Consider the following 23,377-nt stretch of genomic DNA (forward strand, 5'->3'; position numbering starts at 1 on the left):
GCAACCACTTCTTTCATCTTTTTGGATTCGTTGGAACCGACACAAACACTTTTTGCGGAGTTTTGATTGAAGTATTTGTACATTGTGGTGTGTAGTACACACCATTTATAAACCATTTTGTTTGATAAATTGAGAGAAATATAATCAAAATCACTGTAACTACTGAAACTGCACCTAATGATAAATCAGTTTACTTGCGTGTGACGTCACACAGTTTATCCGTCGGCCATTACTATGAGAGCGTTTTTGGCGCGCTATTTAAATTTCAACCTTTATAAACAACTTTCTAAACAGTCAAATATCCTATTGACATTTCTTTTGGTTTCACAACATTTGTTAACGTGAAATAAATTATTTAAAACTAAGTTTACTGCCGCCGTATAATGTTTAAATGGAATGGAATGACAAATAAATTGATGTACACAGTGTACTGAATTACGATTCAGGTTCAAATATTTATTGTCTTTTTAAAAAAAGAACACAATCGATCTGTATCGGTGTCCGGGCGAATGTTCCAGAGTGGGCGATGCAGTGCGGGCTGTGGGGGCACGCGCTGCAGCTGGCGGCGCACGGGCCGCGGCGCGCGCGCGAGCTCGTGCTGGCGCGCTTCCTGCACGCGCAGCCGCGCGCCGACCCGCTGCACACGCTGTACGCCGCGCAGCAGGCCGCGCCCGCCGCCTCGGTAACTGTCTGGCTGTCGTCTAGGTATAGGCGCGCTTCCTGCCCGACCCGCTGCACACGCTGTACGCCGCGCAGCAGGCCGCGCCCGCCGCCTCGGTAACTGTCTGGCTGTCGTCTAGGTATAGGCGCGCTTCCTGCCCGACCCGCTGCACACGCTGTACGCCGCGCAGCAGGCCGCGCCCGCCGCCTCGGTAACTGTCTGGCTGTCGTCTAGGTATAGGCGCGCTTCCTGCCCGACCCGCTGCACACGCTGTACGCCGCGCAGCAGGCCGCGCCCGCCGCCTCGGTAACTGTCTGGCTGTCGTCTAGGTATAGGCGCGCTTCCTGCCCGACCCGCTGCACACGCTGTACGCCGCGCAGCAGGCCGCGCCCGCCGCCTCGGTAACTGTCTGGCTGTCGTCTAGGTATAGGCGCGCTTCCTGCCCGACCCGCTGCACACGCTGTACGCCGCGCAGCAGGCCGCGCCCGCCGCCTCGGTAACTGTCTGGCTGTCGTCTAGGTATAGGCGCGCTTCCTGCCCGACCCGCTGCACACGCTGTACGCCGCGCAGCAGGCCGCGCCCGCCGCCTCGGTAACTGTCTGGCTGTCGTCTAGGTATAGGCGCGCTTCCTGCCCGACCCGCTGCACACGCTGTACGCCGCGCAGCAGGCCGCGCCCGCCGCCTCGGTAACTGTCTGGCTGTCGTCTAGGTATAGGCGCGCTTCCTGCCCGACCCGCTGCACACGCTGTACGCCGCGCAGCAGGCCGCGCCCGCCGCCTCGGTAACTGTCTGGCTGTCGTCTAGGTATAGGCGCGCTTCCTGCCCGACCCGCTGCACACGCTGTACGCCGCGCAGCAGGCCGCGCCCGCCGCCTCGGTAACTGTCTGGCTGTCGTCTAGGTATAGGCGCGCTTCCTGCCCGACCCGCTGCACACGCTGTACGCCGCGCAGCAGGCCGCGCCCGCCGCCTCGGTAACTGTCTGGCTGTCGTCTAGGTATAGGCGCGCTTCCTGCCCGACCCGCTGCGCACGCGAATCCAATACGGGTTAGATTCCCTTACAAAGGTTGCGGAGGTCACACGGGAGTCGCTTCGTGTAAAAACCTGTCTCACCATATCCAGGATCCATGGTCAAAGACATACCCCGGGCTCCTCTCCAGAGTAGTGAGGATGCAACCGGGATGAAAGCCAAGTGGGAAAATAACATTTATCAGTATATAATCTGACGGCCTCTGTGGGGCAGCGGTAGTACGTTTATCTGTGACACCAGAGGTCCCGGGTTCGAATCCCGGCCAGGAACTTTTTCTGATTGGCCTGGGTATTTATTATAAAATGTAGTATCGTTGAGTTAGTGTCTCGTAACACAAGTGTCGAACTTACTTCGAGGCTAACTCAATCTGTGTAATTTGTCCCGTATGTATGTAAGTCATGTTTCCTATTTCGGGTTTGCTGGAAGAGATGTTCTTTTGAAATAAGCAGTACCATTGTAATTTTGTTTCTTGTGTTTATCAGTCTCGATGTGTACATAAATGAGTAAATAAATAAATAAGCACGGATGACCGTCCGCTTGCAGTGCGTGGCGGGCGACTGGCGGCCGCACGCCGCCATCGTGCTGGCCAACGCGGCCAGCTGCGGCGGCGGCGCGCGCGCGCTGGCGGCGCTGGGCGCGGCGCTGGCGGCGCGCGGCCGGCCCTACAGCGCGCAGTTCTGCCGCGTGGCGGCCGGCGCGCAGCCGCAGCCGCATCCGCTGCAGCCGCTGCAGGCAGGTACGGCTACGTGACGGAATTATGGTATTGAGATTGTGATAGTGTCGGGTTGCTAGCCCGTCGCCTCTAATATGATTGTCAAGTTTGTGAGGCTAGATTGACTTTAACTTGGCACTTAATAGGTTTATTCTTTGCAACCAGACCAGCATAGCAGCTTGCGCTATAGAATAACGTAACTGGGTGACCGAGCGGTGCTCCGTTGACGGTTAAAAACCCATATATTTATATAATAACTTTTGCCAAAAAAAATTGGAACCGCCCTTAATCGATATCGTCCTTTTAAACTATCATCTATAATCTACTCGTAGCATCCTTAGCTCACACACATCGACATGACATCTTTAAACCGACAATCCCGCTCAAAGGTATTTCAACCAAAATTAATAATAATTCTCCAATTCTTTCGATAAAGGATCTTAAACTTTTACAATAAAGCACACAATCATCAAATTAATACATATCTGCTTATTCACATACATACATAAAATCACGCCATTTCCCCGGAGGGGTAGGCAGATACTACATCTTTCCACTTGCCACGATCTCTGCTAGCTTCATCTGTGAATCTTATATAATAGTCGATCGGAGCTTGCGCAGATACGGAGCTTTAATGAGCTCCTGTATGTATGTTTGCTTAGATCTTCAAAATTAACAACGAATTTTGATGCAATAAGGAGCATGCGCATAAAGGCACAGTTTCGATTCCCACCTCGGCCATGTACCGATGAATATTTTCAAAGTTATTTACATTAGTTTAAATACTAACCGATGCTTTCACGGTAAGGAAAACATCGTGAGGAAACCTTGGATCCTGGATTGGGTGAGTCAGGTTTTTACACGAAGCAAAGAAGCAAAGTCTTGACAAAGCAACCTTTTCAGGAGAACCTAACCCATCATCATGGTAAAAGCTGCATTACTCCCTGTTCCCGTAATCGCCTTTTACGAAGATTATATTAAATAAGTCTTTATCATTACAATTGTGCCAAATTTCAGAGAAATCCGTTCTGCTGTTTTGTTCGTCGCTGAGTGTCAGAGGATACAATCTGTTATCTGCGACTTTTTCCGCGTGAACAAATAAACAGTGCAGCCGAAATAGCTCTCAAAGGGCTGATTCTTCACCGACATACACATACATGCATATATAATCACGTCTTAATCCGTTACGGCGTCGATAAATCCAACAGTTTCGATAAGACTCAAAGGCCACGTTCGGCTTTATGGCACAATGATGGCAATGAGATTCAAATAGTGATATTTCACCGAATTAGTTGACAGTTATTATTTTATGAATATATTATTTAAAAAAAATAACTTATTATATTATTCCAATATGTAACCTATGTGCCGTGTGGTTCCCGGCACCAATAAAAAAAAAAAGAATAGGACCACTCCACCTCGTTCCCATGGTGTCGTAAAAGGCGACTAAGGGATAGGCTTATAAACTTGGGATTCTTCTTTTAGGCGATGGGCTAGCAACCCGTCACTATTTGAATCTCAATTCTATCATTAAGCAAAACAGCTGAACGTGGCCTATCAGTCTTTTCAAGACTGTTGGCTCTGTCTACCCCGTAAGGGATAAAGACGTGATCATATGTATGTATGTAACCTATGTAACTGCACAGTTTCATTAAAATTTGTATAGTAGTAGTTTTTGCGTTAAAGAGAAATAAACATATACACATCTATGCATCCCTACAAACTTTCGCATTTATGATATAAGTAGGATGAACGGTTCAAATAAATGTTTGAAAAGAGAATAAGCAACCTCATTTGATAGTCAGGAGTACCTAATGGTAATAGGCAGTTTATGAAAAAAAAAAAGAAAAACAAATTAAAATGAGAATACCGCGTAATTGTTAAATTCAAGACTTGAGTTCACTATTTTGTTTGCAGTTCATAGTTTGTGTGTTGAATATTTATACAAAAGTGTTAATGATACCAATTACAGTGAAGTTAATAAAGCACATTGTGTTATTTGTTTCGTCACCTGCAATCTGAGCCAACAGTCTTGTGAAGACTGAAAGGCCACGTTCAGCTATTTAATGAAATATCTGAACGTGGAACAGGTTGCTAGTCCATCGCCTATAAGAAGAAACCCACGTCTATTAGCCTCTCCCTTCATTGACTTTTAGAACCATCTGGGAAGACAAAACACACTACTTTTATGACTTGTATGAAACAGCGAACCCCCCTGAAACTAATTTCAGCTCCGGTGACGTCAATACCGCAACTGTCGCTGCTGCTGGCGGACCACAACGCGCCGACGCTGAGCCAGTTCGCGACCAACGAGGCAATCTTCGCGACCGAGATCTACGAGTACGCGCTGTCGCTCCATCAGGACTTCGTCATCGAGTCAATGCATGTACGTGTTCTGTTCTGTTTTTGAATTACATTTATTTTTCTTTGTTCTGTTCTGTTTTTGAATTTATTTTTCTTTTTTTTTTTCTATCGGTACTCAGTGTGAAAGAGTGTCCGAATCGAACAAAATCGTACGCCCGTACGAAAATGAAGTTTAATGTGTCACAGCAAGGCACACAGTCGTCAAATTAAAAAAATCTCTGGTCATTCACTGTGAGCACAGTTTTATATTTAAAGATTGTGAATCTACTATGTAGATGATTGAAGGTTGTGTAAAGTTCTAAAGCTTCAGATCTCGCTATATTGCAAATTAAAAAGACTTAGACAAATAGATGACATAGAATTCAGATTTAACGTGCATCGTTCAGACAAACTCTTACAGCCTTATTCATGACGGTTATTTAAATTTTAAGACACTTTAAGTCATACTTAAGAAAAATTGTACTCATAAATGCTGTTTAGAGTTAAAAATCTTCTTAAATAAATTTAAAAAAAAAAATGCTGTCAAATAGAACAGCCACGGACGCTTGTTTAAGGGCTTAGGCAACAACATGGCCGACCAGCCACAGCTGATGCCATTTGCCGCCGATGACCATTTCTCTCACATCTGGCATCTCAATGACTATGGAGCGTTTTTGTTTTTCTCAATTTTTGGAACTTGTCTTTCGTTTAGTGTCGAATTTTGTACTTTTACTCACAAGTAATTCCTCAAATCAATACATATTATGTTACAGTAAAAATTTATGTCTGTGCGTTGAATATATTAAAAAAAAAAATTATAACGATATAAAAATATTAACCGAGCATGCTAATCTTCGCAACTACTGAACGGATTTGAATGAATAATTTAGGCTTTTTTTGATGTATAGCTCTTATGCCTGGCCAACGTATAGGGTATAATTTATTTTGGAATCTGGTACAGCTGATATCGAACCATAACAACTCAGCTAAACTAAAGGAAATATCGAAATGACGTCTTAACAAAGGTTGTTCAATCTGATGAGCACTTTTTTGTTGGGTATAAAAATCGAAGATCTGGTACACCTGATGTAGAATCATTATAGACCAGCTAAATCATCCGAATTATGGAAAAGACGTCTTGACAAAAGTTGTTCAACCTGATGAACCTGATGATTTTCTTTTGGCGAAAAATAAAAGGAAGATCTGGATCATGTGATACATACATATATTTACGTCTATATCCCATGCGGGGTAGACAGAGCTAACAATCTTAAAAAAGACTGATTGGCCACGTTCAGCTGTTTGGCTTAATGGTAGAATTGAGATTAAAATAGTGACAGGTTGCTAGCCCATCGCCTAAAAGAAAAATCTCAAGTTTATAAGCCTATCCTTTAGTCGCCTTTTACGACATCCATGGGAATGAGAGGGAGTGGTCCTATTCTTTTTTTATTGATGCCGGGAACCACACCAACATCATGTGATGTTGAAGCCATAGGGACTTTATATACTATAGGAAGGTGCTTTATATACTCGTATATAGTGCTTTATATCTTTTTTTTGTCCATTAGCTCTTTTTAAGTTAGCTTAATGCGCTCCTGGCCTGACCTAGTCACTGAGAGACTAGAATTGCGAACCTCCTACTTTTTTGAAGTCGGTTAATAGTGCACACCTTACATACATACATTTAATCACGTCTACATCCCTTGCGGAGTAGGCAGAGCCAACAGTCTTGAAAAGGCTGATAGGCCACATCTTGCACATCTTCTCTCTCTTTATATTGTTAAGTATGGGTCAGTTATTTAAAAGAAAACTGCTCATATCTTAACAAACCCAACGTCGCTGCGTCTGCCAAAATACAGTCAACAGCACAAAAACCTACCCAAATTCACTGCAAACCTACCTCTATTACCGCGTCATACGGTTTCATGCAGGGTGACTGTACAATAAGTACAGTGTGCAACATACGAGTACATAAAAAAGTAAAGTTAAGTTATAATTTTGTTTCCAAGGTAGTATTCCATGTGATCTATAAACGCATGTTAAATGTAGATAGATGTCAGTGTGAGTTCATAAATACATACATACATATATGTATGTTCGTATATATGTATAAACATACATGTATGTATGTTTGTCCACGATTATCTCGCGTTCCGCTGAACCGATTTTGCTGCGGTTTTCAATAAAGTGTTGTTGTTACACTTAGTAGAACTTAGAAATTGAACCGACATCAAAAGAGGAGGATGATGATTGGAGTTTTGTTTTACAGAAGTTATCTAGGTAGTTAGTTTTTTCTATGTGGTCCACAGTACTTACAAAATATGTGAAATTTGTAAAGCGCTCAAAACTTTATACGAGTAGCCAACAACAGGTTGAATTACTGTGGGAGTTAAAAAAAAAGGTTGACATAAGGTACAAAAAAATAATAATCCATTTTACAAAACACAGTATTCCAGTTATAATTCGGGCACATAATGACAAAACAGTTCACATTAATGGATAGATTAAGTAAATACATGAAATAATTTAGGCTTTAATTGTACGGCTTATCAACATTACAATAATGATTAATGATATTTCTCATTTCGAGAAAAAATGCTTTTTTGCATTTATCTCATTTTTTAAAAATTGGCATAAATTTGATATGGTTGGGGACGTGCGCAATGATGTAAAGGCGCACCCTTTGTTCCCCTACGATTGTTTCGACGAAATCATCTTTATCTATCATGTTGCTTATATCGAAACTAGTTTCTTCGAGAACCTGAGAAGAAAAAACAACATATATGAGCTACTGATGACAATTGAAATGTTGATGAGCTGGACACAAATGGTATGAATATACAATCTCTGCGTACTTCTTTCGTTAATTAACATTGGTAAGGAAACTTACTTCTCGAATGGCACACTCCCAAGGCTCCTCGCCTTCATTCATCTTGCCTTTTGGGAACCCCCAAGACACGTTCTTGTAGTAAGACTGTACAAGCAACACGTGCGTCAAGTCCATATTCAGCATGATGGCTCCAAAGCTTGGTATACGCCTTTTATGTTCCTTCCATATCGTTATAAACGTTTGTAGATTGCCTAAGTGCTGACGTAGTTCCGGTACATGCTGTAAAATAAAATATTTGTTAATACTTCCATATAACATTGCAATAAATATTTCGCGTGTCTACCTTTTATGTTCCTTCCATATCTTTGCATATGTCCCAATTCGTAGAGAGTTATTTTTATTTAACTCCTCCATGAGGGCTTCGGCTTTCGAAAAAATGCTGTTTTATGTGACCTATGAGTAATTGATGGTGACGCTGCACGTCCGGTTTTACCGCTTCCACATTTTTTCCACTTTTCTGCAACCCATCTTCTGGTCTCCGTCAAAAACGGCATTGCCATCAGAAAGCCGTTCGGGTGGATACCCACTTTATTGGGTAAATTACATAACGGGAACCAGTTAATGAACTTTATCTCATTTTTTAATTTTGGCATAAATTTGATATCGTTCGGGACGTGCGCAATGATGTAAAGGCGCACCCTTTGTTCCCCTACGATTGTTTCGACGAAATCATCTTTATCTATCATGTTGATTATATCGAAACTAGTTTCTTCGAGAACCTGAGAAGAAAAAACAACATATCGCACCTTCGGTGCAACAAAGTCACAAATAGCCAAAATTGCAAAAACGAACCAAGTATGCCAAATTGTTTTTGAATCATACCTTTACTTGGGGCAACAAAAACATCAGTAAAGAAGTTAATTAATATTGTAAAGATGTTAAACCTACTATAAATCGTAATCGTTGTGACTTTGTTGCAGCGAAAGTGCGATATGTAAGCTACTGATGACAATTGAAATGTTGATGAGCTGGACACAAATAGTATGAATATACGCTCGCTACATGTTTCCAATAGGGATGATGACAAGGTCTTAAAACAATATAAGTCAGTTAGTAACATGATAGAATACATGTAATTAAAAACGTTACGTGATTGCTTTCATTTTGATTTTTTTTGTTTTATTTTCATTCAAAGTACGATGGGAAAGTCCATTTAAAAGATTCATAATTATTTAAAATATAACTATGCCAGGAGGAGTGAGTAAACAAAAATATAGACATCATGTCCATAAACGCAATAATTAAGGTAGCTGCCATGCAATACAAGCGTTTTGGACTCGTCCAAATAATGTGTTATGTTACCTCGTATATCTCAGGGAGATTATTGTTTATTGATGACATTATTTGACCAGTGTTTCAGTTGTTGTAAAACTAGATTGATAGCAAAACAATAAAAATTGTCATCATGCCTATTGATATGATGGGTCCAAAACTTGGTACATACATACATACATATTGTCACGTCTATATCCCTTGCGGGGTAGACAGAGCCAACAGTCTTGAAAAGACTGTATGGCCACGTTCAGCTATTTGGCTTTATGATAAAATTGAGATTCAAATAGTGACAGGTTGCTAGCCCATCGCCTAAAAAAAGAATCCCAATTTTGTAAGCCTATCCCTTAGTCGCCTTTTACGACATCCATGGGAAAGAGATGGAGTGCGGAGTCCTATCCTTTTTTCATTGGGGCCGGGAACCACACGGCCATACCAGTTCCTTCGTGTTCCTTCCATATCTTTGCATATGTCCCAATTCGTAGAGAGTTATTTTTATTTAACTCCTCCATGAGGGCTCCATTTTCTTTTCGCCATTTTTGTGATTTATTGAATGATTAAATTCTAATATATTTCTCATTTCTAGAAATAATGCTGTTTTATGTGACCTGTGAGTAATTGATGGTGACGCTGCACGTCTGGTTTTACCGCTTCCACGTTTTTTCCACTTTTCTGCAACCCATCTTCTGGTCTCCGTCAAAAACGGCATTGCCATCAGAAAGCCGTTCGGGTGGATACCCACTTTATTGGGTAAATTACATAACGGGAACCAGTTAATGGACTTTATCTCATTTTTTAATTTCGGCATAAATTTGATATGGTTGGGGACGTGCGCAATGATGTAAAGGCGCACCCTTTGTTCCCCGACGATTGTTTCGACGAAATCATCTTTATCTATCATGTTGCTTATATCGAAACTAGTTTCTTCGAGAACCTGAGAAGAAAAAACAACATAATATATAAGCTACTGATGACAATTGAAATGTTGATGAGCTGGACACAAATAGTATGAATATACAATCTCTGCGTACTTCTTTCGTTAATTAACATTGGTAAGGAAACTTACTTCTCGAATGGCACACTCCCAAGGCTCCTCGCCTTCATTCATCTTGCCTTTTGGGAACCCCCAAGACACGTTCTTGTAGTAAGATTGTACAAGCAACACGTGCGTCAAGTCCATATTCAGCATGATGGCTCCAAAGCTTGGTATACGCCTTTTATGTTCCTTCCATATCGTTATAAACGTTTGTAGATTGCCTAAGTGTTGTCGTAGTTCCGGTACATGCTGTAAAATAAAATATTTGTTAATACTTCCATATAACATTTCAATAAATATTTCGCGTGTCTACACTGTTAGACAATGGTATCAAAATAAAGTTCACCTTTTGTGCCATTAAGGCTCAATAGAGTTTTAAATGATTGCCAAAGTTGTCTTCTTAATTCGAATGATATGAAGCCAGAGAAGTTCACACATATATGTCTTGTCAAAGTTCGTGAATAAGGGGTTTCACAAGTATCTTGTTGTATTAGTTCTTAAAGCGAATACGTTACCTGAAATAGGTGAGCAGCAAACAATCTGATGCCGCACTGTCGGTGGGGGCCCTCCTCGCAGTGGTAGTCCAAGTAGTGCCAGTGGGCCAGTTCCACTTGAAACAGCAGCCGGTTGAGGGTCCCCGGCTCTTCTTTCGGTACTGTGATAAAACGCCTGTAACGAAAAATATACAGCATATAGATACATGTAGATATATGTAAACATAAAACACACCGTTATACCCGTTATTTTTATATACATACCTAGCTGTCCCGGCAAACGTTGTTTTCCCATATAAATAATTTTTTAGAAATTTTTAGTTAAAAAACTAAATGTCAAGGCTGGACAACCAGCTGAACGTGGCCTATCAGTCTTTTAAGATTGTTGGGTCTGCCTACCCCGCAAGAGATATAGACGTGATCAAATGAATGAATAGAAGTTGAAGTTTGTTTAAATAATTTTTAGATAGTAATTAATCACTTTGCCCAATAGAGATGACCAACGGAAACCATTTTGGAAAATTGCTTCGATTTATCCTTATTCAAAAGGTAACGCATTATTTCTTTCTTTTTGTACGAACAATACTTCTACAGCCAGATAGCTACCACTCAAGTTAAAAACTACTACTATTAAAACGCTTACAGGACTCTTAAAACGCATACAGGACTCTTAAAACGCATACAGGACTCTTAAAACGCATACAGGACTCTTAAAACGCATACAGGACTCTTAAAACGCATACAGGACTCTTATAACGCATACAGGACTCTTATAACGCATACAGGACTCTTAAAACGCATACAGGACTCTTATAACGCATACAGGACTCTTATAACGCAAACAGGACTCTTAAAACGCATACAGGACTCTTAAAACGCACACAGGACTCTTAAAACGCATTCAGGACTCTTAAAACGCATACAGGACTCTTATAACGCAAACAGGACTTATAACGCACACAGGACTCTTAAAACGCATACAGGACTCTTAAAACGCACACAGGACTCTTAAAACGCATACAGGACGCATACGTGAATTTGAAAAAAGTCTGTATGTTTGTTGGTTCACGCGTTTATCTCCGGAACAACTGAACGGATTTTAATGCTTTTTTTTTAATTCAGAAAAGGGCCGTTCGCGCAATTTACGGTTTAGGACTAAGAGACTCGTTAAGACAACTCTTTAAGAAAATAAACATACCTACAGTAGCGTCCCAGTACATTTTTGATCTTATAATGTATTTTTGGATAAATACCTCTCTCTTCCAAAAAGTAAACAAGTGCTACAACTGATAGAAATTAACGTTATAAACATAAATTAGTTATGCCGTATCATAGGCTTAGCAAAGTCAGTAAATCATTTATGAGAAAATGTATACAATTAGATTAGAGAGTATGGTGTCTGTTCTTGATATGCCTAAACAAAAATTCAAAGAGTATGTAAAGAAAGTACTTTGTGAGAAGGGTTATTATAGGACTGATGATTACTTGAATGATAAAAACATTTGGCTTGAGCTCGCGTCAAGAATTATAGTTTGATTTGAACTCAAATCAAAATTCAGTGCACTCTGTACATAGATCTATTTAAAATTGCCAATACATAAATTATTATTTAACTTAATATAAATCAATAAATCTAGACATGAAAATTATAAAGCGATATGAAGTGTCCCATAATAATGATTAAAAATGTTAAATTTAGGTGCAACTCGACTCATAAAATGCTTCATGGTTTAGATCAGTCTTTCCCAAAGTGGGCGATAACGCCCCCTTGTGGGCGCTGCAGGTGTCAAGGGGGGCGGTAAGAGACCCAGAAAGAAAATGGGGGCGTTGTGTAGAGGCATTATATACATATATAGGTCACAATAATTAATTAAACTAATTTGAAGTTATAGTGGTTTTTATATAGGTAAAAAAATGGGGGCGCTAAAAAATATTTATTCTCAAAGTAGACAAAATAAGTTTGGGACTCTCTGGTTTAGATTGACACGTAGCGTGTTCGTTCCGCAGACGTACAAGCTGGTGCTGGCGAGCCGCCTGTGCGACGTGGGTGACTACGAGCGCGCGCTGGGCTACGTGGAGGCCGCGCGGGGCGCCGCCGAGCCCGCCGTGCGCCGCGCGCTCGCCGCCCTCGCCGACAGGTACTCCGCTCTATCTTATCTGCCAGCTGCTGTTGCGACGATAACTTTTACAGATCGTAAACCCCGACCCAATGTTCAGACCTTTTCATGGACGTATCTGACTCCGTATCAATAGGCATGATGTCATTTCTTTTTGTTTCCGTGTCAAACCGAGACTCAAAACCGTTATCTGATGACTTCCTTGCACAAATCGAGTTCGACCGATCGTTAAAATTTTATTTGTTAACAAATAAAATTGATGTTGTTATGTGAAAATGATGTTAATTACCCAATGGTAATAACCTTATTTATCTTTGAAATAACAAATGTTGTTTATTTATTTTTTATTTTTTTGGTCCTTTGTTATAAACGATTTTAGAAACTTGAACGTAACTTTTAAGATAAGATAAATCCATATACCTACACCTCCGGGAAAAAGATTTTATGTATATCTATACTATAAGTCCATCTATTTGTCAGTGTCTAGATGTCAGCTTTCTCGAAATTAGTTTCCATTATTAAATACCTATGTTATCTGAGCAATCCTGAGCGATAAAACACTTATAAAATCTTGAAAAATAATAGCGAACATCAAGGTACGGTACGATCCACAGTCTGTTTACGCGTTATCTACGTCACAAGCCAATCACTTTCCCCAACGGTCGTTTTTAGTCATGTGACAGCTGCATAAAAAATCCTAATTTTCGGAGACGGATTTTGTTAAAATAATACAATATTTTTATCTCGCATTATTACAATTCGCTCCAAAAACATAATATTAAGACTGATGACACAAAAGAAATGTATATTTTTATTACAGTCAAATAGCCTATTTCAATCTCGATGATTAAACCTAACGGTTGAACATGTCCTATCGGTCTTTCAAGACTGCTGGCTCTGTCTACCATAGAAGGGATAGAGACGTAATTATATGAATGAATTAAGTTACAAACGTGATGATGGTACTAAACCCTTGGTGCTGGCCTGACTCCGGACATGGCCGGTTTTTATGAATTTATTAATTACAATTATGTACTGTAAACTAAAGGATAAAATTTATCTCCGTAAATTTATCTTGATGATGAAATAACTTTTAATCGTAAGTATAATAGACATGATGACAATTTTTTTTTTTTGGTGTTAATCTATTTTCACAACAACTAAAACATTGGTCAACATTATTTGACATCAATCAATCAATAAATAATAAACTATATACGCAGTAACAACACATTATTTGGACCAATTGTCCAAAACGCCCCTTACTAAACGCTACTCAAGTGTGACGTCACAACTGCGTTTCTTGTTCGCGTCATGAACTTTACTTGTATGGCATCTATCTGAATTAGTGAATTTATGGAAATGATGTCTTAATAAAAGTTATTCCATATTTTTGTTTATTCACTGCCGGCATAGTTTTGTTTTTAAATTTATTTTGAACTTTAGGATGGACTTTCCCATCGTACTTTGAATGAATATATAAAATATACATAGGGCGTCAAAATTAAACTTAAAAATTTACGTAACGTATTTAATAACGTACATTCTATCATGTTATTAACTTATTAATATTGTTTTAAGATCTTGTCATCGTCCCTATTATGCTTGCGTAGTAATGAAATCTAGAAATGCACCTTTTAATTTATAGGATTAGATTTATTTTAAAACAAAACTATACATAGAGCTATCTCGAATAGTGCAGCTTACTAATGGTGTAATAATCGATTCAGTATCTACCAAACACACAAACTTACAAGGCTATCTTATTTTTGATAAATTGTTTTTTTTTTTTTTATTAGTTATTCAAAAGATATGGCTTAATAATTATCATATCTTTTGGTTTCACATAGGTTGATGTCAAATAAATTACTTGAAACTAAGTTTAAGCAGAAGAAGCGGTAAAATAAAATTAGTTTAGATTTAAATTGAATCAGAAAGGAGCGTAGCATACATACATATATATATACATACATAGTCACGTTCTTGTCCCTTACGGGTTATATAATAAGCAGTGTAGCAAGTGAAAAGATATAGTCTCTGTGTTCCTCCAGGATACAAGTGTGAGTTTAAATGCACTATACATACATACTAACACGTCTAATCTAATAATAATACATATAATCACGTCTATATCCCTTGCGGGGTAGACAGAGCCAACAGTCTTGAAACGACTGATAGGCCACGCTCAGCCATATGTAAAAATAGTTTGTAAAAGTTATATACTCACGAGTACAGGTCGTCTAGCAAATCTCCTGGTAAGAATTGCGGTTCGTGGGAGTACAGAGCCATCTTCTCACAAACACGTATTATACACCGAATGTCACAAAAAGTTATTTTTCCGCAAAACGAGTAGTTTCACAGAACAAGAAGTGTTCGCAGATCAAGAAGTGTTCGCAAAACAAGAAGTGTTCGCAAAACAAGAATTGTTCGCAAAACAAGAAGTTTTCGCAAAACAAGAATTGTTCGCAAAACAAGAATTGTTCGCAAAACAAGAAGTGTTCGTAAATACTTGCAGTGTTCGCAAAGAGCACAGAAAGTATTGTGAGGATAAATCCGTATGCTGCTCGCAGGCCGTACAGGGTGGGGTGGGGCGGGCAAGGGGCGGTTACCTGGCCAAAGTTGTCATCCCTCCCAACTTGTATACCTGACTCTGGCGTAGGAACCATTTACCTGGATTTAATACATTCATTATATCACTAATTGCACTTTAAATGCTTTACTTATATTTATAACGAACGCAGTATACAGGGTGACATTTAAAACAACTGCATCCTTTTAAACATAGACTATACCCATGCTTCTGAGCCGTTTGAGCCTATTTTAATTTAAATTAAACGTCATCATTTTCACATTTCAAAAACCATCAAAAACTACGTCTAACGCTTTAAAACAGACCAATACTACAAAAAGAAATTAAAACTAAACATGTAAATAAATGTCTGAAAAATAAATTATTTTTCTAGTATCAAGATCAAGTAAAGTACAGATTTGTCGAGATAGCTCAGCTGAATGAATTGTGTCGTTGACCTCTGAATCTTACGCGTCGCTTTTCCGACGGCCCCGGGGTGATATGACGTATTTAGGATCGTGGATTTTGATACTTTTATTTTTTCATACTTTCTGAAATATGAACCGATAATAATCTTTTAACGTTTTTAAATATCCTTTAGATGAGTACACTAAACAGTTAAATTAATGCAGTTGAATTAAAAGTCACCCTGTATTAATAAATTGGTTCATCTCTGGGTATGTTGGGTTCTCAGCACCAATAGAAAAATATTAGAAATTTCTTTCCTGTGGATTTCGTACGAGCCAACTAAGAGATGGGCTTAGAATCTGGGGTTCTTCATCAAGGCGATGGGCTAACAGCATGTCACTATTATAATCTATCATTAAGCCAATCAGCTGAATGTGGTTTTACCTCTCGAGGGATATAGACGTGATTATACCTACCTACCTATACATACATACATACATGCATATAATCAAGTCTCCTCCACTCGAGAGGTAAGACAAAGCTAGTGATATAAAGGAGATTCCAATAGTGACATGTCGCTAGCCGTTTGCCTACAAGAATCCTCTCGAGGTTTATAGCGACGACGACAAGACGACGACGACGACGACGACAAGGGGTCTTCCCAAACTCCTAAGGAGGAGTTGGAGCGAATGGTCAGGTCTTTTGGCCCTCTTCATTGGTTTCTTCGCTGCCTACAGTTGTAGGTTTATAGCCTTACACGTAACCGCCTTTTTACGCTATCACACATACATTGAAGTCACCAAAAATATAGATCGTAAGGTGCCGGTAACCTCACGGCAGTGATTGAGACGAGAGCGTGTGTTGCAGGCTGCAGCCCGCCGCCGCGCCGCCCGCCGCGCCGCCCGCGCCCGCGCAGCCGCCCTGGCTGCTCGACGTCTGCCGGCTCGCGGTCAGTACACAGCTTCTTCTTTATTATAGGCTTCACCTCATCCGCCTGGTGGTGAGCGTAGGCGCTGCACGAGGGCTCAAATAGTGCTTATTCACTGCAGTTGCCTTGAAATCTTCATGTTATATGTACTGTTCTTGTTGTTATACATTATACGATACGTTATAGATATTTTTTTGGCTAAGAGTCAAAAAATGTATTGCGTTTGCGTGGATCTAGAAAAGGCTTACAATAGAATAGTAAGAAGTATCTTATGCCTACCTCTAATGGAAAACAGGCGTGATATTATGTATGTAAGTTGTTGTTGTTGGCTTTAGTTATCACCACTCTGTTGGCGAGCCCGGGGCACGCCGTTACTATGTTCCTGGATTGGTTGAGTCAGGTTTTTACGCGAAAATACTCCTGTCTGTACTCCGAAACCGCGTAAGGCGCACACTCAAAAAATATACATGCGTCTGGGAAAAACCTTGTTTTTTACTTAATTATCTAGTTCCTTTTTTGGTTGCCGGTTGACTGGAAGAGATCCGTTCAGTCCCGCGATAAGATCGCCATTGCAAGCGACCTTTATAACTATGTTCTATTTCTTGTAACTGTGTAATTTTTTAAAGAAACTACACAGTTTGTAGTATCTTTATTACAAAAAAAAATAATTTGTAGTACAAACCAACATACAAACATAAAGATTGCGTAGAATCCACAGAATACAAGTAGAGACCAAACAATCTCTTGCAAAATCTTTTTGTGCTTAAGGACTAGAAAGTCATGACGTGGGCGACAAATACCCTGTGAGTTATAGGACACTTGATGAAACTTATGTTCGTCTCACAGTTTATAGCCCATTACAAGCTAGTCGAGTTCATCATGCCTAAAAAAATCTTAACCGTTCTTACTCATTATATGGCGGTGACATAAATGAATCTCTTTGTTATAAAAAATCGATACAGAGAGTATGAATTACGTGAGGAATACATACAAGTTTAAAAGTTTTGGTAAAGAAAGCTGTGAGTAAAGAGATGAGTTTGACAGGACGAAGACTTTCAGACAAGCTTAAAAATTTTCTGGAATTTTCCGTACGCAAAGTCTAGTCCTTACCGAAAGAAATGAGAGTGAAATTACCTAAAAGAGAAACTAAAAGCAATTGTGAAAGCAATTAAAAGTGTGAAGGCTGCTGGGCATGATATAGTGTCGGTCGAGATACTAACACGAGACTTAGTACGAGTAGCTAGTCAGTCAGTCAGTGTACCGCCTTTTCACAGGTGCCAGAACTATCTCTGCAAATTGTAGGCAAAGGGGTTGAGTAATGGAGTGATGAAAGAAACTGATGACAAAATATGGGATGCTCAAACAGGATTTTAAAAGAGTTTGAGGTGTACGGATCAGGATTTAAGTTATTTATTTAAACTTTATGCACGTAAAATGTACAATAGATCGACTGAATGCCACAAGGCATTCACTGCATGTAGAACCTTCCTGTCGTGGGCCTGCTGGAAGAAATTTCTCTAGAAATAAGTAGTGCCCTTGTACTGAATTTTTCTTTATTTAAAGTTTTTTTTTCTGCTAATTTTTCTTGTTGTACATAAATATATAAATAAATAAATAAACCTTTGGACCAAACTGAGATGGATGTACGGGTGGTACGATAACAGTATAAGAAATAATTATATAAATATGAATAATAGATAACTGAATACACATACATATAATAGAATACAATACCATTTTCATGAACAGCGCCAGCGCGTTGAGTTAAACTCGGGTTGCGTTTGCCGCATTTAATTCTAAGTGCTGATGTATTTTTCATATTTCATATTGAAGCTCTATTCACCATCCAATTTATAGTGCAATCAGTTTAATAATCGGACTGCTCTATCAAAGAGTACGACAAGAAACATTTACCAAGCTGGCCCTGCGCACGCGCACGCCCCTGTGGGCTGAGGTAAGGCTGTTGCGTCAGTTATTTCTAAACGCGGCCAGTCTGAATTGTAGATATCACTGTGCAGTGCCTTGTGGATGAGGGTGATTCATTACATCAAAATGTCAGCACTCTCAGCTGTATGTGCGGAAATATCAGACCAAATTACAACCAATAAATGTATGAAAAATGTTGTAAATGCGTTTTGATATTTGCAAGCAGGTTGACTAAGCAAATATACAAGGAGCGTGTGAATTTGAACCGTAGAGTGGAAAGGTCTAGACGAATGTTCCTAAATGAAATCAGTGACGTCCTGGCAAAGGTCGGGTCAAGATAACACGAAACCGACGAGCTTGCATGAATGTGGATGTAGTAAAAGAAGTATGCAAATGGAAATATGTAGACTCTTTTCCGAAAAGAATATACAAAATAATATGTGTGTTCTTATTAAAAGTATGAAATAATTATTTAAAAACACGCTCGACACACATTTAAGTTCCCTTTAAAAATAAGAAACAATAAATAGAACTCAATCTTAAGATACCTTATTAAGTAATGATTTTTAAGAAATAATTCGCTTTGGGGGAACGCATGTTATTTTTTATAACGACCTACCTACGATTTTAATAAGGGTCACATGACTACGAGTTACGTTCCCCTGCTAAGGTTGCGGCGGTCAGATGTCGCATCGTGTAAAAACCTGACTCGCCCAAAACCCATCAAAAACGGGCTCCTCTCCAGCCAGGAGTATGCAGATGAGGGGCAAAGGTGACAATGAAACATTGCTTCGTAATGCCGTATGTTGATAAACGAATGCTTGGTCCGTTCTTTCAGGATCAGCAGCCATCGGCGGCGCCATCTCCGCAGAGCACGCCGCAACATCAGCTCTATGAAAACCAACAGTACAACTCTAATTGGGGAGAACAGGTAATTGTACATGACTAATACTTTCTTTATGATTATGCTAGCTATTGCCCGCGACATTGTTCGCCGTATAAGTTCCCTGAAGAAGCTGACCCCCTGTATAACCCCTTACAGGGGGTGGAGAAGGGTTTTAAGTTGGGCCAAGCCTAGTACATCTGAAAATACCGCATTCAAGTTCGAGAAATAGTTTTCGCTTTTTGCGAGGACAAACATATAGACAGACAAACAGAAATTCTAAAAATCTAATTTTTGAAGACAAAAACTTAATTTTTGTTACAGATCTCACATGTCGTTTTTTTGTTTGTTATATTTTTCAAGTACAGACATAGTGAATTTAAATAAATATTTGTATATTTCCCTTTTTTTGAATATCGGAAGTTATGAAAATAGTATACTATAAAAATTCTTAAGTTCAAAAACAAAAAAGGGTTTAAAGCATTCATTTATTTTTAAAATTGTTTCTTTGCATAAAGATTTACTTTGAGGAGCATCGTTTATTCTTAATAATAAATACTTGCACAAAAAAAAAACAATTGCATTTTTAGGGTCTTTGTTTTGGCTTTGGTTGAAGCATAAACTTTTAGTGATTCATTGAACATTTCTTTGTGTGATTTTAAGGTGGCCCTTATCGATTCTTAGATTTCTCATTACTAAACATTATCTTCAATCACAATAAAACCATACCTAACTATTTTTACGACCAACTCGGAGACAAAATACAAATCTTTTTCAACACCCAACTTCATAAAGGCGAAGTTTCTTAGAATGTGAATGTGTCTAGATAACATGAAATGTACATTTTATGCCGTAGCACCTTGTGTGGTCTCCGCCATTTCAGAGTAGAAGCTCTCCTTAACTTTCCCACGGATTTGTAAAAGACGACTAAGATATTTAGCTTATAAACTTGGGATTTCTCTTTTAGACGATGGGCTAGCAACCTGTCGGCATTTGAATATATTTATGTATGTACTTTTAATCCCAAAATACCCCGGGAATTAAAAAAAGTAAGTAAACTTGGTTTTAAACAATTTATTTGTCGGCAACCAATGTTGTGAAACCAAAAGATATGACAATTATTAAGTGATGTTGATGTGTCCCATAATAATGAATAAAAGTTCATAATAAGAATTTGAATTTTTACATGAAATTGAGGTCTATCCAGCCTGAGTAAAAACAGTCAAAAAACAAGAAAAACTTGTAATAAAGTAAATGGTCAATCTCCTTTGTAAAGGTATATTTTTATCAACTTACACTACTTTTCTTAATTTATCTAATTAAGTGTTGAAAGTATTTCATACAACACTCAATTAGATGGTTAACAGTTATTGTTGTTGTTGTGTAGTTGATAGTAGTTGTAGACGGTTAAATATAACATCTGGCGTTGTTGCGGCATATTTATTCTATTACTAAGGTATACAATAGTTCTTGTGAAATATTAAATAAAGTTTAAAATTGTTTTTCGATGGCCTGTTCAATAGTGTGACTCCGATAAATAATACAAACATACATATATACGTAAAATCACGCCTCTTTCCCTGATTATAGATAATTTTGGAATAATATAAATAAATAATTAGGAAGCAATTAATAAAGTATGTACTTATTTTCGTCGCAAGTCGCAATGCGCATTACGCTGATGGTAAATTAAACCAGTAAGTCCGGTTTATAATAGATAGATATACAGATAGATAGATAATCCATTTATTTGATTAGCTACACATAATTTACAGTTTCATCCTACCATTATTATAAATGCGAAAGTTTGTGAGTATGTCAGTATGGATGTTTGTTACTCTTTCACGCAATAACTACTGAACCGATTACCATGAAATTTGGTATGTAGGTAGCTGAAGACCCAGAATAACACATAGGCTACTTCTTATCCCGGAGTTCCCGCGGGATTGGTAGGGTTTATATATACATACATTTTATGTTTACATATACATACATTTAATCACGTCTATATAACTTGCGGGGTAGACAGAGCCAACTGTCTTGAAAAGACTGATAGGCCACGTTCAGCTGCTTGGCTGAATGATAGAATTGAGATTCATATAGTGAACGGTTGCTAGCCCATCGCCTAAAAGAAGAATCCCAAGATTGTAAGCCTATCCCTTAGTCGCCTTTTACGACATCCACAGGAATGATATGGAGTAGTCCTATTCTTTTTCTATTGGTGCCGTGTGGTTCCCCACGGCACACTATTGTTATTATATAAAAACTGAAAGGCTAGGTTCAGCAGTTTGGCTGAATGATAGAATTGAGATTCATTTTATTCGCCTAGAATCCCAAGCTTATAATCTGTTATAAAAGTATAAGCTTTCTCTTTGCCACGGAAATCGTAAAGGCGATTTAGGATAGATTAACAAACGTGGGGTTCCTCTTGTAGGCGATGGGCTAGCAACCTGTCACTATTTGAGTCTCAATTCCATCATAAAGCCATACAGCTGAACGCGGCCTTTTTTCGAAACCGTTGGCTCTGTCTACCCCGCAAAGGATATAGACGTGACTATATGTATGTAAGCATACATACATACAAGGAGACAGACGTGGAAAGCGACTTTTCTTTATACTATGTAGTGATAGTCATCCACATTATTTGCCACTCAGAATATGAAGAGGGAGTGCCTTATATCATGATTTTGTATTGCTGCAACTCACACCCTTATTAATTTGTATTTCATTTGTATATTGTAAATAGGGATGATGACGAAGTCTTAAAACAAATTTAATTATTTAATAACATGATTGAATACACGTTAATTTTTAGTTTAAATTTTGACGTCTTATATGTTTTATATTATTTCAAAGTACGATGGGAAAGTCTATTTAAAAAAAAAAATCAAAATTATTTAAAAATAACTGTGCCAGGAGTGAATAAACAAAAATATGGAATAACTTAGGTATATTAAGACATCATTTCCATAGACTCAATAATTCAGGTAGATGCCATACAAGTAAAGTTCATGACGCGAACAAGAAACGCAGTTGTGACGTCACACTTGAGTAGCGTTTTGCACGGGGCGTTTTGGACTCGTCCAAATAATGTGCTATGTTACTTCGTATATCTCAGCTAGTTTATTGTTTATTGATGCCATTATTTGACCAGTGTTTTAGTTGTTGTGAAACTAAACTAACACCAAAACAAAAAAAAAAGAAGTCATCATGCCTATTGTGTGCAGCAAATCATATAAATGCATACATACATACATACAATCACGTCTATATCCCTTGCGGGGTAGACAGAGCCTACAGTCTTGTAAAGACTGATAGGCCACGTTCAGCTATTTGGCTTTAAGATAGGATTGAGATTCAAATAGTGACAGGTGACAGGTTGGGATTCTGACTTGGGATTCTTCTTTTAGCCCATCGCCTAAAAGAAGAATCCCAAGTTTATAAGCCTACCCCTTAGTCATTATCATATAAATGTAACATGTTTATCTATGTAACACGGTTTGCATTACAGAATCAGTACCCCGCGCAGACAGCGCCGCCCTACGAGCCGGCCGCGGCGCCGCCGGAGGAGCCCCCGGAATACGCGCAGTTCTACTACCAGCAGCAGCCGCCGCCGCCGCCCGAACTCGACGTGAGTACTTATGCTATCTTGTTATCACAGATATAGGAATCATTTGAGATTATAGAGATGGCAATCCAATAAGGAATCTCATGGCGGAATATCAGTACAAAAGTATCCGCACAGAAATAGGAATATTATTCCTATTTCTTTACTATTTCTGTGCGGATAGTTGTTCCTCCTTTGGACTGGCGGCCAATATAGCATGATTCCTTAATAATTCGCTGACAGAATCCCTGAACCTTCCTAACCTCCGTCCCTTCCCCCATGAACGTTCAGCCGCAGAATGTTTCACTGTAGGGAGGTTTCCCCACACAACTTCTCTACTATGGCCTTTACAACGTTAGAATCTTTCATGGTCTCAGAGTTTTTGTTGACAGAAAAATTCACATGTTTAGTGTTTCGACAATATCACAATTAATGTTATAAATGAGAAAGTAAGTTTGTTTGTTAACTCTTCGCGGGTTATCTACTGAATCAGTGTTATTATAA

At 39.1% G+C, this 23,377-nt stretch overlaps 1 protein-coding gene across 4 annotated transcripts in view; it reads left to right on the forward strand.

The window, feature by feature from the left end:
* LOC106132932 (uncharacterized) overlaps positions 1-23,377 on the forward strand; it is a 76,871-nt gene that overhangs the window by 36,762 nt on the left and 16,732 nt on the right. For all 4 annotated transcript variants that reach the window (XM_060954638.1, XM_060954635.1, XM_060954636.1 and 1 more), the window contains 7 exons: positions 519-682; positions 2,232-2,424; positions 4,632-4,786; positions 12,443-12,573; positions 16,397-16,478; positions 19,222-19,314; positions 22,778-22,897. In XM_060954638.1, the coding sequence (XP_060810621.1) occupies positions 519-682; positions 2,232-2,424; positions 4,632-4,786; positions 12,443-12,573; positions 16,397-16,478; positions 19,222-19,314; positions 22,778-22,897 (938 nt within the window). The remainder of the gene's footprint in view (positions 1-518; positions 683-2,231; positions 2,425-4,631; positions 4,787-12,442; positions 12,574-16,396; positions 16,479-19,221; positions 19,315-22,777; positions 22,898-23,377) is intronic.

Source organism: Amyelois transitella, chromosome 4, assembly GCF_032362555.1.
Source record: "Amyelois transitella isolate CPQ chromosome 4, ilAmyTran1.1, whole genome shotgun sequence".
NCBI classification, from domain to species: Eukaryota; Metazoa; Arthropoda; class Insecta; order Lepidoptera; family Pyralidae; genus Amyelois; species Amyelois transitella.